General features: G+C 37.4%; 1 protein-coding gene across 1 annotated transcript; it reads right to left on the reverse strand.

The window, feature by feature from the left end:
* Positions 1 to 2,539: 2,539 nt before the first annotated feature.
* cd44b (CD44 molecule (Indian blood group) b) lies at positions 2,540 to 18,130 on the reverse strand. Its single transcript, XM_046858978.1, has 8 exons — positions 17,618 to 18,130; positions 10,509 to 10,677; positions 9,777 to 9,916; positions 9,259 to 9,321; positions 8,407 to 8,820; positions 5,371 to 5,481; positions 4,791 to 4,869; positions 2,540 to 4,527 (listed from the first exon to the last, which is right to left on the reverse strand). Exons 1-8 carry the CDS (start codon positions 17,682 to 17,684, stop codon positions 4,314 to 4,316), a joined length of 1,257 nt encoding a protein of 418 aa, XP_046714934.1. The 5' UTR covers positions 17,685 to 18,130; the 3' UTR covers positions 2,540 to 4,313.
* Positions 18,131 to 19,088: the final 958 nt, after the last annotated feature.

Raw genomic sequence — 19,088 nt, forward strand, 5'->3', positions numbered from 1 at the left:
TGATAGAATGAATAATTCACAGCAAATAAACCTAATGTTTAACACTTTTCATTCTGTAAAATAATTAAAATAATACAGGTAATAGTGCAGTATCACACTGAATCCAAATGTTTTAGAAAAAACAGTTAAACCTAATGTTCTTTAGGACAAAAAGACAAATTCACAGAGAACACATAACTTAAACAATCCCAGATAAAGTATATATTACATGTATATTTGTATATACAATCCCAGATAGAGTATATATTAAGTGTATTTGTATTTGTATATATAATAATAGAAGACAAAGAGACGTGGTGGAATGAGGAAGTGCAGGAAAGCATTAGGAGAAAGAGGTTGGCAAAACAGAATTGGGATCGGCAGAGAGATGAAAAAAGTAGGCAGGAATACAAGGAGATGTGACAGCAGGTAAAGAGGGATTGGCGAAAGCCAAGGAAAAGGCAAACGAGGAGCTGTATGAGAAGTTGGACGCCAAGGAAGGAGAAAATGATTTATACCGATTGGCCAGGCAGAGGGACCGAGCTGCGAAGGATGTGCTGCAAATTAGAGCAATGAAGGATGGAGATGGAAATGTGATTATTGAGGAGAGTGTGTTGAGAAAATGGAGGGAGTATTTTAAGCAGCTAATGAATGAGGAAAATGAGAAAAAGAGGGAAGGTTGGATATTGTGGAGATGGTGAAGCAAGAAGTGGATAGGATTAGTAAGGAGGAAGTGAGAGCAGCAATTAAGAGGATGAAGATTGGAAAGTCGGTAGGACCAGATGACATACCAGTAGAAGCATAGAGATGTTTAGGAGAGATGGCAGTGGAGTTTTTAACAAAATTGTTTAACAAAAGTTGAGAGGATGCCTGAGGAATGGAGAAGGAGTGTGCTGGTACTGGTCTTTAAGAATAAGGGGGATGTGCAGACCTGCAGTAACTACAGGGGAATTAAGTTGATCAGTCACACCATGAAGATATGGGAAAGAGTAGTGGAAGCCAGGCTGAGAGAAGAGGCGACCATCTGTGAGCAACAGTATGGTGTCATGCCGAGGAAGAGCAACACAGACACATTATGTGCTTTGAGAATGTTATAAAGAAGTATAAAGAAGGTCAGAAGGAGTTGCATTGTGTGTTTGTGGATTTAGAGAAAGCGTACGACAGGGTGCCGAGAGAGGAGTTGTGGTATTGTATGAGCAAGTCAGGTGTGTCAGAGAAGTATGTAAGGGTGGTGCTGGACATGTATGAGGACAGTGTGATAGCAGTGACGTGTGCAGTAGGAGCGACAGACTGCTTTAAGGTGGAGATTGGACTGCATCAAGGATCGGCTCTAAGCCCTTTCCTGTTTGCAGTGGTAATAGACAGATTGACGGACGAGGTCAGACAGGAGTCTCCATGGACTATGATGTTAGCGGATGATATTGTGATTTGTGGTGAGAGTAGGGAGCAGGTTGAGAAGAGCCTGGAGATGTGGAGGTACATGCTGGAGAGAAGGGGAATGAAAGTCAGTAGGAGTAAGACAGAGTACATGTGTGTCAATGAGAGGGAGGGCAGTGGAGTTCAGGTACCTGGGGTCAACAGTGCAAAGTAATGAAGAGTATGTTAGAGAAGTGAAGAAAAGAATGCAGGCAAGGTGGAGTGGGACAACGATGCAGGACAACCACCTAATAATGCATTACAATAGTTCAGTCTGGAGGTCATGTTTCTTCATAACATGTTTCTTAGCATAAACAGAGCAAGTTTTCCCACATTTTTGTTTTCCACATGCCTGATTCCATTAACCAGGTAAGTGAACAGTCCTAGTTTGTGATGAAGTATGTGTGTTAGAACAGGAAAAACTAAAATGCTACAAAAGGGATATTCCTGATCAAGGGTTGGGAAACTACCTGCACAGATCGCTAGAGGATAGCAGTGGGATCATTCCTAAGCTTCCTTTATTTAGCCAAAAAACTGAGAAAAAGGTTCATGACATTTCACCAATATTATTGACCAAAAAACTAAAAATTGCCTCAACAAATTTCAAACATTTTCACAGCCATTTGGTATTTTTTAAAAGCTTTTTTTTTTTTTTACTGGTTGCCCCATATAAGCCTGTATAATTTATGAGGACCAATATTTAGATTGAATCTATATTTGTTGGCCCAATAATTAAATTTTTTGTTTATTTATATGTAAATATTAAAGTACTTTATTATCACACCCATATATGCATTAGATTTTTCCTGATTGTATCTGATTGTTTAAACATTACAGTTTATTTCTTTTTACTTTGTCATATTACAGTATTACAATCTAATAAAAAATTAAAAGAACTTCAATTCTGAAGACCAAAAACACATAACCAGAAAAAATTAAATCATCTCAAAATGGCGTCTATATTCTCAATGTCTCTATGCTAAGCTGGAGGAAAAAAAACCCCATCTTCCATCGTGACTTGGATGCCATGGCAACTGCACTCCCTTCTTCTCCAAAGTAGAATACACCCCCCTCTCCCTCTAAGTCTTTCTCAAACATATAGCACTCATGCAGTTTTATATCACACAAAAATGATGCAAGAAAACACATCTATACAGTTTTATTGAATCCTGGACTTCACAATATTATTTTTTTTCATGAACAATCATTTGTTATTTGATCAATGTACACACTCCTACCACTACTGCATATGCTAATCTTTCTTAAACAACACACGTTCAAGAGTAGATGCCATCATTAACGAAAGAGAAAAAAGCAGAAATATGAAACTGAAATGTATGTATAAGGAGGAAGCTTATGTACTGTATGCCTATATATACATATGTTTCAAGCTTTTGGAGGCAATGTAAGGTGCAAAGTATGAACATTAAGAGACATCATTTAAGCTTTTTTTCCATTTTAAAATAAATAACTGCATCACTGGTGATGTGGGTACACTGTATTACTGGCTTATTATAGCCAAAGTGTCATGAGGGAAAATATATGTAAATTGCATATACATAAACAGCTAAAGAGTAATGATATATCATTTTTTAATAGCTTTTCTGGTTCCATGTTCTTTGATAGACTTTTGGAGATCAAAAATATTAAAACACCGGTATCAAGTTAATGTGTTGTATTACATCATCAGTAAAGGTGCAAATGGATTTTTACTTACACTGACAATAGACATGGATATAGCAGTCTGACTATTCGAATCTCATGTTGAACACAGTAATAAACAAGCATAGTGGTATATACAAAAAGGATAAGTTAAATGGAAAAAATGCAATCAACCAACAAACAAACAAAAAACACAAATCTCATTTTCCAGGGAAAAAAATGTCAAATTTGCACAAGGCCAAAAAGAAAGTAAAAAAAAAAAATACATTTTTAAAAAGATTTAAAAAATGTATCTGCATCTCTGCCTCAGTATTTTTCTTTATTTGTTCGTCCACTTTAATGTCAAATCCTCTAAAGAGAAAATTGTAGCACTATGATGACTTTGTGCATGGACTTTATTGATCCTTATTTAAACAGCTTTCTTTGTTTTCCTCATTACAAACCTATTATCTGCCATAACCACACAGCACAACACAAAATTCTAAAAAAGTTGAACTTTTTTCCACAAATCCTGTTTAAATAAATATGCATTATCACTGTGAAAAGGTTTTTAGATAAACTTGAAGCTATTCCACTTGTACATCTAATTACTAGCACTAGGAGATGATAAATGCATCTGAACTGTGGTAAGAAGCTTTAGCAGTAAACAGGCTCGGGATGGGGAAGTTGGGAGACATGACCTGGTAAGCAGTACAATTTCTATGTAACAATTTTATTAAGATAGAAAAATTTGGTTTTCTGCCAGCTTAATTTCACCCTTAATATTATGTATTGTAGTGTAGAATCTGTGAGGCTGAGAAGCTTTTTTTCCAGAAGGGAAAGCTGAAATCAGTGCAAAGTGATATTGTCATTTGTTCTATATTAAACGGCAGGTTTCTCGCTGTGAAAATTAAAATGAAACTAGAAAAGTTGAAATTTAGGATGTCTCCATGGCATGCAGAAAAATCTTATTTTTTCCCCCTTTGTCTAAAATATAACACTTTGTTGTGATGCTTCTTTTGAAGCCGCATGACAATTATCGAAGATTCCTTACCATCAGGGTATTTTTTTTTATATATAAAAGACAAAAACAATAACAAGAATTCTCTTACAGATGTTACACTTTGTCACCCAACAGGATCTGAATATCTGTCTGGTTCCCATAGTGCCTTACAGCTTCTCTCTGTGTGGTCAAGACTTAAGCCATGACCCACCACTCTCTCTCACACTTCCCCAACTCTTCTACCCCTCATCCTCACCCTTTCTCATTCTGTCTTTCATGCCTGTGTGTTTTTCTCTGGTGACTCCTCCAGAACGATCACAGTGAACTCCTCGGTGTTGCCGTTCTCCTGGATCTTCTCTTTGTTCATGAGTGTCACCATCTCCTGCTCTCTCTCTTGAGCCTCTGGGGTTGCTGTTGATGCTGCTGTACCGTTGCCCTCTATGCTGCTCTTAGTGGTGATTATAAGTGTCCGTCTCCTCCCACACCACCTTTGTCAATACACCAAACACACATCAGAAATTTTGGAGCATATCATTTTGGAGGCCAACTAGTGTCCATACTTAATACCCTGGCTTTCTTAGTTTTATTTAATACTATGGAGCTATATATTCAATTACTTGTGCTAAAAAATGCAGACCAGTACGAATCTCCAAATAGTTTAATGCTGTTGCTATAAGTTGCATTCACTGCATTATATCAAAAACATTTGCATTTGTGTAAGAAGGCAAATAGAACCATCAGTAAAGTTTACCTGTTACTTGTTGCCACAGCAATTGCTACAAGAACAAGCAAAACAACGACCACAACGACAAGCAGGATGACCAACCAATCTGCAGAGAAAAAAAAAAAACATTTATATCAGTTTATATCAATTCGAAAGTAAGAAAGAAAAATTCAAATATGATTCTTTTAAAGGGAACAGTTAATGGTGGGCTGCTATGATGCAGTTCTACACAAAAAACCTTTACATGTTGTATATTAATTTAAGATGATACTTGCTGAGTCAATTTAAAGGTGCACTTAATGTTGTATCAGCCACAAAACAAGCTCTTTCTCATGACGTAATATACAGTCATTTTTTCAGCAGCCACTCATCCAATCCAATCAGATTTAAGAGTTTAACAGTATCTAAAATGCTTTGTGAAAATAGGATATTTTAGCTGTAGTGTTTGATGACTAATAATAATTAACACTTTCATGACTTGCCTGATCACAGCAGCTAAAATGCTAAGGATCATACGTTGACTACATCTCACATGTGCTTATAAAGTCTTTAAGGATTCATTTTTTTTAAACTAGGTATATGAGTGTGTGAGTGTGTGAACCTTTACCACTTTTACTGTCGTTCTGCTCTTCAGGTGGTGTAGACTGGCCTGGTCCCATCCGCCCTCTCGAATGTTTAGTGTGGTCTTCATTCACTGGCTCACCTACAGCGGTCTCCGCTTTCAAAGTAATATGCAAAAGAAATATTATTGTATTAAAGTGTGGTTTTTTTTTTTTTATAGAATAAAATGCTTTGCAATACAGATTAACAAAACACCCTGAGTAAATGTTACTTCCTAGTGGTTATACTGTACTACCTTGCGCTCCCCCTACACTCTGACAGATTAACCCCCAATTAAAGTGTAATAAACATTTAAGGGGATTAATAGAAGCATTAATACCTAAGAGTATAAGCATGTAATTATATACAGTTGCATATACGAATTAATATCTTACAGTAGTAACCATGCACATGGATTCAAAAGAAAAATCTTTTGCAATAGTATCACTGAACAGAAGGGGGCGCGTTTGAGTAAGCAGCAACCTTTGTTGAATGTGAACAGACACCTGTTACAGAATGAGAAAGTTGAACTCTAACAGCAGAGGGGGCTTTACACTTAAAAAAAATACAAAATAAATAAAAATATTGTGGGATACGTGTTTAGGACATACTAAATGCTATTTGCTATTTATTCACCCATTTTGTTTATTAATATTAGTATTAGTACTATGACAGAAGCAACAAACCATAATGTATACAATAATAAAGATTACTGATTTAATTAAAGATTGAAACTAATGTATCTGTTATGAACTTTGTTGTTACAAATGCTTTTGTTTCTTTTTATGCATAGCAACCTAAAAAAACAGACACTTTTTTTAATGCAGCATGTAAATATAACAATTATCAGAATGACTGCAAAATGAGAATGAAAGCACTCGTCTTGTGTAATGTTAAAAGATACTAAACTGCTGATCTGCTACTCTAGCAAACCCTTTTCCTTAAAAGGTTAAGCTATTGTGGCATTTTATTATTACACTAAATGGTTTGTTGCTATGAATTTTAGTTAGTCATGGTCACCCTGTTGTGGTGTAATTCTTTGACTTTTGCTGCTTTTCGAAAAAACAAATAAACAAATAAAGGTCTGTCAAAGTTTCTACATTCGGTACATTTAAGGGGATCATAAAACATAACATTTTTAAATACTTGTCTGGATATATGAAACATCTATTGTAGATTCTAACAAATATATTGTAAAATATAAGGGGCTTATTGGTTCAGGCTCTGCATTACTAGTCAAAAGGGTCAGGATAAGCAGCCCCAAGCTGCCGATCTTGGACCTTTAAGCAAGGCTCTTAATCTTCTCTGCTACAGAGGTGGCCAACTTTTTGATCCCAACTTCTTACCAAGCTTGGATATGTAATTTTTTTGCATTTCAATGTGCTGCAATGTATATGTGAGAAATAAAGAATTGTTATCTTTTGAAACATAACAGCTATAAATCCCCTTCAGGAACTCAACGCTTTTACGTTGTTCACGCTCTGAATCACGTGTGTAATCATGGAGGATGACGTTACAACCAGGAAGCTATAAAAAGCACATGAAGTGAAACCGGCGCTGGCTTCTGTTTGTTCAGAAAGCGCTCTGTGTGGGTGTTTGTCCTAAGATAAAATAAGAATAAAATAAAAGTAAGTCAAAGTCAAAGCACTCCGTGTGTTACTCCTTGCCCCCAATTTAGTACAGGGGAGGGATATGCACAGCCTGTGTGTTGCTTGTCTGGGAGTGGAGCATGCTAGGTCGGTTCTCGAGGAAGCCGACTGTGCAGATTGCACTCGCATGTCATTGCGAAGGCTCCGTTTTTGGAGAGCACTCTTTGAAGAGGGTGCCCTCGCTCCTCGCTGCTCTGGACCCACTCTCGCTAAGGCGAAGTGGTGCTCAAGGACCTGGGGTTTGCAGATGGACCTAGCAGAGGGTTTGGAGAGAAACAGGCCCTTTCTCCTTCCTCACCTGCTGGGTCCGGCGTTCTGTCACAAGGTTCGGAAGCACGTCATTTGGAGGTTTCTTCCCTTTTGCGTGGAGAGCTCGCATCTCTGCCTCTCCTCCGCTGAGGAGGGGGAAAGAGATATATTTTGCCGAGCCACCAGATATAATCCCTCAGCCAGTCCTCTTTTAGGAGCTATTGGAGGTGGTGACTTGTGCCATGCCCAAACTTTACTTCGAGTGGCTAGCTGATCAGCAGAAAGGTCACCTGTCCAGCAAACTTGACAAGCGCTTTCTGCAACCCACATCACCACCTCCACTCCATGGTCTACGCCTAGGTGTCCAAGTCCTTGGTTAATACTTATTCGGCCTGCCTCTTCAGTCCCAAAATCTCCCTTTATTCCAACTTATCTGAGGACCATCATTTTCAATAAAAAATCTTCTGCCGAAGATTCCGCCCTCAGGGAGCTGGCCCGTTAACCCATGCCACTTTCTGTGCTTCAGTGCAAAGCGTAATGCTTACAACAGGTGCCCTCACAGGCTGGGGAGCAGTCATAAGTGACCACTTTGCTCAAGGTCTCTGGGTAAGGCCCCATCAGACATGGCATATCAATTGCCTAGAGATGTTGGCCATGCTTTAAGCATTGAAGCATTTCCTTCCAGACCTCAAGGACCACCATGTGTTGGTCTGTACAACCAACACATGGTGGTTTCCTACATCAACCACCAGGGGGGTCTGCGATCTCGCCTTCTGTACAAGCTGGCATGTCCCAGGTCCTCCTGTGGGCCCAGGGGAAGCTGGTTTTCTTGAGGGCAGCTTATATCCCAGGCCACATAAACAAGGGAGCAGACGCCCTCTCGAGACAAGGGCCGAGGCTCGGGGAATGTTGTTTCCACCCCGAGGTGGTGGAGCAAATTTGTGGGAAGATTTTACAGAGCACAGGTGGACTTGTTTGTGACTCAAGAAACATTGCACTGTCCCCTCTGGTTCTCCATGACACCCCAGCTTACCTGTGATGGAAAACCTAATACAGCTTTACCTTCTGACTGTTACAAAGCAGACAAGGACCAATATTATGGCAAGTTTTATGCTAGAAAAATATTTTTCTCTCTTGTTCCTTACCAGTTTGAGTCTTGAAACCATCCTCAGCAGTTGTATCATGACCCTCTAGTCTTGTGTCTTCATTGTTAGAATCATTTGAAATGATGTTTGTTGTCTCTCCCATTCCTGACCCATTAGCGTCTTGGACTATGGACGTGTTAGACTGATCGGCAGCATTTTCATTTTTAATATAACTCCCAGTGCTAGTCATCAGACCTTCCTCTTCTCTTTCAGTATTCGTGATGGAAGGCTGTGTGCTAGATACATCTTGCGTATATTGATTGTTGATTGGAGAGAAATCTGTCTTCTCTATGCCATGTGTCGGTTCAGTTACATCATTAACTGTGCTATCGGTCTGTATCTCCACTGAAGTCACTGGAATAGAGGGGCTAGTTGGACTCATGGTGTGGTTCAAATCTTGGCTTTCATTGTTCTCTGAAACAGGGATAGAGTGATTAAATGAACAGGACAAAACAATTTTTAGTTTTCTTTAGTATGTTTTTGGAACTTTATTTATTGTAGTACAAAAAACTATTTCAGATTTGTTTAGAATATATTGTCATGCAGGACCATTCATGCAGCCTTGTATGATATTAGGCAGAGTCAGAACAACTTGCATAGATGATGTTTAAAAATTTTTTTCTGATGCTTACACTGGAAACTGGAAAATTATATAAACAGATATGGAGTAATTTTGACAGAAACATATAATTTAAGTCCTAGAATCCTAGCCTTATATTGCTTTTAACTATATTCTTGACATGTGACAGTGTGTGTTTGTGTGTGTGTGTGTGTTATAGACATAATCAGCCAAAACATAATTCTTAGCTTGAATGTGCCTACACTATTGTGTCATTGTGCATATGTCCTCACCAGCAGACCGAGGTCCATTCTGCAGATATTTTATTTCATTTTCGCAGTTTCCGACCAACAGATCTGTTTTAAAAGGCAAAGTTGCATTTTGTATTAATAGATAGATAGATAGATAGATAGATAGATAGATAGATAGATAGATAGATAGATAGATAGATAGATAGATAGATAGATAGATAGATAGATAAACAAATTAATAAAATGTGCTACATGTCATATTTGCCATTATTCTGTACTCAGTCAAGCAACAATCAGAATGACTCAAACTGAATACTACCCACAATGCAAAGCATTTTTCTCATGCTGCATGCAAATAATTACAGTTATATATATATATATATATATATATATATATATATATATATATATATATATATATATATATATATATATCACTCCAGATAAATCTCACAACTCTTACAGGGTTGATGTAGGTGTAAATATTCAATTTCCACAATTTAATTCTATTTGATAATAGCATTCCAAACACACAGAATTGGTTTATCTATTATAACTACCTGACTTATTATAGCAGTAGGCATCATAGGGGTCTATATCTGTAGGTACAATAGTGATGACGCCGGTCTGGTTCAATGCACACAGGCTGTTTGGCTCCTGGCGTGGAATGGCGGCGTTTCCATTGCTGACCCAGCCATACCTGTTCACAAATTCCAGTGCAGTTTCATTACTCTTCTGCATTTAGAGCATGTTACATTAGATGTTCTTTTAAATAACACTGTTGCATTTAAGGTTTAGTTGTCTTGGGACAGAATGCTACTTTTTCTGAGATGTAGTAAGTGCACATCAAATAAAAAAAGGTAAAACAATAGAATAGAGAAAGGGTAGGACATACTGGGGACTGTTGCTATCCACTTTTTTCCATGACCATTATGTAGTTCAACCTGTGCTTCTGAAATTCAATGCCATTTTTTTTTTATCAACTCTGGAGTGAAAAGACTAACACATGTTTCCTCTACGACACAAGAAGTAACTCAGTGCATCTGTTTGAACTGTGTTTAATGTGAAATTATATGATTATGTTTGGAGGAACTCAATTATATACAAACAAGCTACCATGACTGTGATTGGCATGTATTTTTTTTGTTATACTAATTGACAGTGTCTGGCTTTGACCTCTCAGGAGCCTATAAAGTCATCTCAAAACATGTTTTTAAGAATTTCAACTTTTCTCATTAAGTCAGCTAAAGCCCTCTGAGCACAAGCTACAGAATGATAGCTAGAACATTCACCTGCAGCTCTCATAACCCTTGTCATAGGCAGCAGTCAACTGCTCCACACTGGCCAAAGTTGTTCCCAGCGCTTCACATAGTTCCTTGGCTTCATCAAATTTCAAAGTGTATCGATCCAAACCTTGAATATGAAATACTCCCACATAACTGCAGCCTCGTAATGTCACATCTGAGGGCAGAGAGAGAGAGAGAGAGAGAGAGAGAGAGAGAGAGAGAGAGAGAGATATGCAGGAATTATTATAAATATAACAAGTCAAGCTGAAAAGTTTTTATTAAAGCAAAAGCTGAAAGGTGATAACATTGCAATGTTCATTTTTAGAGATTTACAGTTTGCAGGATACAGGGAGAAAACTTCTGGTGCATTTCTAATTATGATCACGTTTCTGCTTAGGAATTATGATCAAGTCCACCTCGCCCAACCTCCCCAACCCCACCCACCCAACACACACACACACACACACACACACACACACACACACACACACACACACACACACACACACACACACACGCACAAACAGACATACATACATATTTCCAGCCACAAATAACCCCCTGAAGAATTTAATACAGATTAAATCAGGGTTGACAATTTAGTTGCTAAGAACTGTGTCCGTGTGTATCACTGCTCTTTTCTCTGAATCTTTACACTGAATATCTTTTTTTATTTCCCACCAAAGTAACACCCTTGACTTCAACTCACTGCTTAATTATCACACCCCTCATGAGCTGAGTAAAGCTGTATTTGAGCAAAGAAAAACTGTGAATTGTTTCCCAGAACCCAGAGCCAGAGTCATTATAGCAGCTGCAATGGCTTTACTTGGGACACATTGCAATATTTAAACTAAATTATTCTCAATGAAATGCAGTATAGATTAAATTCTGTTTCAAAATGATAAATGTTGAAAGACAGAGACAGATATGCAGATGCTGTCAGACACAAAGCAAACAAGGAAGTTTCATCAGAACAGCAATCAGAACTGGAGGGAGAAAACAACATTAAGGTACATCAAGGTACAGAATTCAAAACTCATTTTACTCCCATATTGACCGTGGGAGGGGGACCATGAATATGGATGTCAAATTTCCATTTTTGAGAGCTCTGTGTGGCTTGGTCACTATGGCCACACACTCCGTCATTAGTTGTAGTGTTTAAAGAACCTTCTGACCAGCAAATATATGAGCAGTGTTCTTCTTCTTCTTATGTAGTAATTTTAGTCTATATTAGAATATGAATCACTGCAAGATTATTTAAATATTTACTGTCATTAAACCCAGGTTTAAAAGAAAAAAATGCTAACATATATATTTTTTTATTCGTCAACACCATATTTTTCAAATTACATACCAAGATATTTCGAGATAAACCATGTCTCAAAATTAGCTATAATTATAAAGACACACCAAACTTCTCAGCTTCCAGTCACCATAGCAACAAGGAAAGCACAAATCAATTATAAGGGACTTTAGTGTTACACAGTTCACACACAGGCTACTTCTCTGTTTCTGCATTAAGTGCATTTTCACATCCTGCTTGTTTTGTACTCTTTTCATCAGCAAGCTGTTGATACCATGTTACCATGGTGGCATGCACAAACAACATGTATGCATTTAGAGAAACAGACAGCTATAGGTTTTTTGCACTTAAATTTGATTTGTGTAATGGTTCCATTACATGTTTTTTCCATTACACTGTAAAGTTCAAGGGCTAAATAAATATACTGGATAATTTTCAGTGGGATTTACTGGCTCCCAGTAATATTTTACATTTATATTTTAATGTTGCTTATTAGCATTATTATCTAATAGATGACAATTAATTATACTTTTAATGTAGTTCTTAATTATCCACTTGCTTATACCATTTACTGACTAATATTAAATAAATTCAGTGGTGCTGTTCTGAGCTGGTGACAATGACTTCAGTGAATTCAAAACATACATTAATATTTACTCCATATTTAGAAATTATTTGTGTAGGTGATTCATTTCTGCATGGCCTATATGAGTAGAAACACTGGTCACAGGTAATATTAACCTCATCTATAGCAACCAATGATGGGGACAGAGTATGCTCACTTAAGAAGCAGATTTTGATACATTTATTCTTTGCATCACCCAGAATCCCATGTAACACCCATGCAACAAATAAACTGAAAAAAAAAAAAAAATAAAATATATTAAATAATTGTAAAAAAAAATGCTACGATGACAAAGATTTTACAAGCATCTGAATAAAGTAATAAGTCTAGTATGTTATCATTATATTGCTCAGTGAATTATAACTATTACAGAAATCACTGCAAATGTTCTTAATTAGACAATAATGCTTCCATTCTCAGCTTCTCATTATCATGAAGCTGTTAATGCTGCTAGGAGTCTGGACAGGCAAAAATATATTTATTCTTATAAATTATTCATAGTTAGAAGAAAACATTTTGGGTGTATCAGACAGTATAAAACATTTAAAAAGTATACATTATATATTGAACATGTTGCCAATAAACTTAATATTTACATGTTTAATATATGTAATATATAACTTTTTTTTGTATATGAAACCTTGTACAATATGTTGCCTATGCATATGTTTACGGATCTAAAGCAGCACACTCTTTCAGTGCAAGGAGTTGGACGGCAACCTGGGAACTCTGCGGTTCTGTTTATTTGAAATGCATTACATTAGGGATTCTGTTTTCCAAACTTATGTCAGCATTTGAAATATCACAGCTTATCGTTTAGTTGGCATGTGCATGAACAATCTCGTTTACATTTGTGGTCAGAGATGAAAATACTGCAACGGCCACACAGTTTACTTTCATTGCTTAGAATATTGCTTGAACACACAACAGCAACTCAAAGAGGAAGAGAAGTGAGTGTGGCTGTTATGACGGTTGGGTTACTCTGGCAGGTTTTCAGCAGTGGCACACACCCACATCTACTGAATACACTGTCCTGCAGGAAAAACACACAGCTACAGGGCCCACAGAGTCACTTCACAGATTAAATAGAGTATCATGAGATACAAAAAATATAATAGCCAAGGTGTCTTCATTTACATGCAGAATTAGTAGTCAAACTGTAGCTCAACTAGCATGTTGAGTCCTGCTAGTTCAAAAGCGCTGATTTTGAAAGCAGCCATTGTCTCTTAATGGAGTTAAGGGATTTGGGTAGTAAACAAATGATGTGAAAAGAAAGAAAGCGTGAGTGATGTTGTCTATAGAAAGGTTGCCAGAACCTCCAGCTGCTCTAGGTGGGGTTTGTATTTTTGGCTTGGCTTGTGGGTTTTCGATTAAACCACACGAAGCAACAGCAATAGCAGCAATAGCAGCAATAGCAGCAGCAGCAGCAGCAGCAACAACAACAGAAAATTATAAGCAAATATCAGATATGAAGTGCTGCCTTAACATCTTATGATTTTTGCTTGACTCTACACATTGGAAAGAGTGCCTTCCAAACTGGGGTTACTTTATTTGAGGGAATTGTACTTGAAAATAAGATAAAATAAAATAAATAAAAAAGTGTTTTTAGTTAATGTCAAATAGATTGGATAAAAGTGAATTATTGCTAGAAGTATCACTCACATTTAATCAGAGCTGTTAAAGTGAAAGCAACCAGTAGCCTTTTCACAATATGAATAATGAGCAAGCTTCACATACTGTTAGTTTCCTAGTGCATTGTGTTCAGTCACAGTTACTTTTAAGACCGATTCATCCACAATCCTGAGTTTAGTCAGTCAGTGAAATCAGAGATCAATTGCAGCCATGACAAAGTCAACTGAAGGACACCACTCAACACCCCACCTGTCATTCTCTACACTTTTATTGTTGTTGAAGGAAACTGGCTTTAGGAAAGTACTTCTTATATATATATATATATATATATATATATATATATATATATATATATATATATAAAAGCAACAAGAATGCTAAATAAGAATTCTAGTATTAATAATAAGTATTCTAATACTGTGGTATGTTAAGCGCATTTGAGATCGGCATTGAGCTTGGTTTGAAGCGCAGCTTCTTTAGCCCACAAAGGGCTGAGTGTATGTTAAAATAAGTAAGAGGAGGAGAAGAGAGCAGGATGCAAGAACCCCACAGAAAGGCTTTAAAATGTAATTAATAGGTTTAACAGCAGTCCAGGAGATACAGTTCAGCTGAAATGTGAGAGTCTTTTCATCTGTTTAAGATCAGTTTAAAACAAGATTAGTGTCTGGAAGAGGGACAGAGAATGAGTGAGGAAAAGAGAAAAGGATAGTTTTAAAAAGAGTTATAAAGCAATGTGAATAGGTCAGGGGTTACATTTTTTGCATCTTTAACCTTACAGAATTTAGTCAATATGAGATACAGGGGTCGGGGATGGGGAGGAGGGTGCTTGGGGGATGTTGAATAGGACCAGAAGTCTGAAACCAATTTAGCTTTTTCTCTACTCTCTTAGTGAAGCATCAGCTCTCTGGATCATTCAAAATATGATTTTAATTTTATTTAAAGAGGTTTCACTGCTCACTAATTTAACTAGAACGGTGTAGAAATGTTTTCATGTTTACTGTAACACATTCAGTATAATAGATTTTCTACTTCTAGACAAGCTAGTAATGATGCTTGTACTAATGCCAGCTGGTCCCTGATCAAAGTTAAAAGAAGATTTGAAGCCAAATCAGTAGCACGTGGAAAAGCTGGGAAGCAGCAGGTGACGCTTGGCCAAGTACAAGTCCTCTTTGTGAGGCTGCAGTCGACACCAAATGGCCTTCTTCACCTTGAAACAGGACACTCCAGGTAGCACGAGGGTCTTTAAATGTGTCACTGTGTGTGTGTGTGTGTGTGTGTGTGTTTTAATGTGACTGTGAAAAGGGGTGTTCAATGAGCCACACATTCCTGTGACTAGAACTCAAACGCACCTTGTCTGGCATAACTGCAATGGTGCTTGCTGAAGTTCAGTAAAGCTGAACATTCATCTTAGGTAAACACACCCATGCACATGCACACATACTCTGCACAGGTATATTAAATTTGTGAATATGAAGTGGAAAAATTATTTTTCTTTTTTTTTTTTTTTTGCAAACCCCAAAATGAAAATGCTGACATGTTGCATCGTATGTGGGAGGAAGATGGAAAGATAACCAAACTAAAGAAATCCCCTATAATGTTATAGATCTGGAAAAAACCCAAAAGAAACAGATAAAATGAAATTTATGTATGTTGAATGATGGTATTTTTTGAGAGGTGGGGTAAATGATTTTTGAGTCCGACATGCTTTGAAATATTTTATATGTAAAATTTTTCATATATCATACAATATATGTTTATATATGTAATATTTGTAATTTATGGACGTTCAATGCAATGTAGGAAAGCCTGTGCTTGAGTCTAACTTTGGAGGCCACGCCAAAGGGAGGGGCTGCATTTGGTTGGATTTTGACTTACAAAACAGCAAACGTCAATTAACCCCAAGTTGAAGCCCAAGTTTCTGACGTTAACAGACAATGACAATTACTAAATGCAATCAGAAAGCTAAAAAAAAAGAAACGGGTCAAATGATTTACTTTCTTTGATGTTTGCAACCAGATCATTGTTAGTTCAAGTCACAGAACTGAAAAGAATCTAAATTAATAAAAAAAAATACTAATTTCCAAGCTATCAAAATGCTTGTTTAAATGAAATGTCTAAGCTAAACACAAAAATATTCCCAAAGATACAAGTCAAGGTCAAGTACAACTCTTAAGCCAGACAAAACCAGGCATGTCCCCAAGAGCACCAGGGAAAGTCTATCTTCATGTGGCTTGGCCCTTGAGTTTTGTAAGCTGTCCACTACGCCTTACCATATAAAAAACAAAACAGATAACATCAACCACATCATGGTGTCTAATAACACACACATATCTAGGAAGTGTGTATGTTTAATGAATGTGTGTTTCATATGGATAAAGTCATGTGAAAAGATAAATGTACTAACCATATTCTTTAGACTTATGACAATAAACTGTTACAAATTTGTAAGACCGTATTGGGCTCTGTTGGCTCTGTTAATGTCATATTAGCTTCATGCCACCCTGGCTGCCTCTGGGTGTGATGAATAGTCAGCAGTGGGGTGCTTTACCCTTGGGGAATCTCACAGCAAATCTCATTTTCTCAGCTCACCGTGGAGGTTGTGATCTGTCTGCTGGCTTGTTACTTTCCAGCTACATCTCTTTTGCACTCACTCTTTTCCATTTTCACTTTTACACAGTACAAAGCCCAAAAACCTACAAACACCAATCTTAACCACCTCCTGTTTCTCTTGCTAGGCAGTGCCAGAAATTTACAGCACCACAGTGGTGGCTCAATGGCAGTCATCCAAAGAGTCTCCCCATTTCTCTCTCACCATAAACACACCTACAGAGGTAGACTAGATACAAAAGCCACTTTCCAATTCAAAAACATATATACAGCTTCACCAGCAGCTTTCTAAGCTGGGATGTTCAGACATGCTTAAACCCACCTTAATGCTAAGAAGAGACTAGATCTAGAAACAATGAGTTAAAGAATAGCAGAAGAATAGCAGCACACCATCATTTTCCTTTGTGTGGCTCAGTTCTGATAATAAGCTATAAAAATTGTCATAAAAACTAAATAGCACTGATTTAGCACCAGGCATTATTTTTAATGTACTACATTAAAATAGAAAAAAAATGATATAGATGAAAATTATTTGTATCTTTGTATTTAAATCACAGACACCTTTTCACCAAGTCTGTCTAAGCCTCTGCCCAGTTTACACTATCGAGCTCACATTCTCTCTCTCTCTCTCCATCTGTCTATGTCTCTCCCTATCTCTCTCTTTCTGTCTGTCTGGAGAGCCGGCAGCCGTCTCCTTTGTCTGCTCTGTCTGCCACACGAAACGCATGCTGCTTCGCCGGCATCCGCGCATCAGTACTTACAACCGCACACATTTGCATGCACATTAAATTAAATCACTTCATAACAGAAAAAAGCACATTGCAGTAATATTCACTTTCTTCAAAAATAAACCAAAAATACAAAAAATACATCTGTTTAATAAAAAAAAATAATATTTAAGACAAAATACATTGCCATCATTAAAAAAAAGAAATGCATTTCTCTCACCTTGAACAGAGTTTGCCCAAGATGAGGCCACCAATCCAGAGGTGAGTCCAAACAGTAGAATCCACATGCTGGCTGAGGTGAGACTGTAACTGATTCCTGTATTCCTGTACCTTCTATCTGACAAGTGAAGCTGCTGAGGATTTGGACTGATTGAATGAATAAGAGTATGAGTGAGGGAGTGAGTAAAAGTGTGAGCGAGTGACTGAGAGAGAGAGGGAGGGAGTTGGGGGTCCAGTGCCCTCAGGGGAGCGTGCAGTGGGTGGCTGCTAGCCTGTCAGAGATGAGAGACTTTGCTCTAACTTTTCAATAGTGCGCGTGTGTGTGCACAAGTAAGAGAGAGCGAGAGCGAGAGAGAGAAAGAGAGAGAGAGAGAGAGAGAGAGAGCGAGGGAGAGGGAGAAGGTCTCACTATCACTCCTGTGATGGAAGAGGGTGGTGCATACATGAACACACCCTTCTGTTCCTCCCTCTACTGCTCCCTCCCTGCCTCTTTTCCTCTCTTACCCTCAGCTTTGGCTTGTATGGTTTTTATTGCTTTAGTTATGGTCTCCTGTTGCTCCATGTCAAAGCCTCTCTCACTGCTGCCTCTCTTTCTCTCATCGGTGTGCCGAGGTCCTCAACATCCACACAGCACACATCTGCTCCTTTGTAATTGCCTCCTTCTGAACTGGCGCTCAATTCACTACCTTTTCTTTCAGCCAGACATCTCTCCCCCTCACTTCTCTCTCTCTCTCTCTCTCTCTCTCTCTCTGCAGAGTGCAAAAAAAAAAGAATCCAGCTATCACCCTGCACACAAAAATACTTCTCTAACCAATAATTACACAGCATATCTAATGTCACCTATTAATTTATATATATATATATATATATATATATATATATATATATATATATATATATATATATATATATATATATATATATTATGCAACAGACATAAGAATTTAAATAAGTAATGCGAGTGAATTTTTAACAATTCTGAAAGGATTCATTAAAAACTTCAAGGAAATCCATTAAGAAAATGGATTGTTGTAAAACTTGAGCATAAGCAGCATTACTCGCTTGCGTATGTTGCGTATGTTTTTTTTTTTTTTTAATTTTGAAGGCACAACAATGTTGCACAGAACGACAAACTCAGTCTTTCTTGGAAACTTTTCGCCATTGTTGTGAACATTGCAATGAGTGATGTCTCAGTTGAAAATTCTATTTAAAAGTATTCAAGTGATAAGTGAGGAAAACAGACCTGTTGGGAAATCCAAACAGTATCTGTCAAATGAATGAAGAGAAGAAAAAAGGAGACTGGGTTTTTGTAAATCAATCAACCCCATATGTGTTACTTAATCAAAGATTGCAATCACTGCTGTAATTGATTCCCCAGGTCAACAAACTCAAGATACCTAGGAAATAAAGTTGACTCATTGACTCTATGACGAATCAATCACTTTTTTTAAGCTTTAAAGTTTCCAACAGCC

Source organism: Silurus meridionalis, chromosome 10 (genome assembly GCF_014805685.1).
Source record: "Silurus meridionalis isolate SWU-2019-XX chromosome 10, ASM1480568v1, whole genome shotgun sequence".
Classification (NCBI taxonomy): Eukaryota; Metazoa; Chordata; class Actinopteri; order Siluriformes; family Siluridae; genus Silurus; species Silurus meridionalis.

Coding starts and splice junctions, on each gene's coding strand:
- cd44b (XM_046858978.1), bottom strand. CDS start 17,684: ATGTGGATTCTACTGTTTGGACTCACCTCTGGATTGGTGGCCTCATCT. Junction 8,821..9,258: donor GAATGGACCTCGGTCTGCTG/GTGAGGACATAT, acceptor TCCCTGTTTCAG/AGAACAATGAAAGCCAAGAT. Junction 5,482..8,406: donor TGGTTTCAAGACTCAAACTG/GTAAGGAACAAG, acceptor TTACTTTGAAAG/CGGAGACCGCTGTAGGTGAG.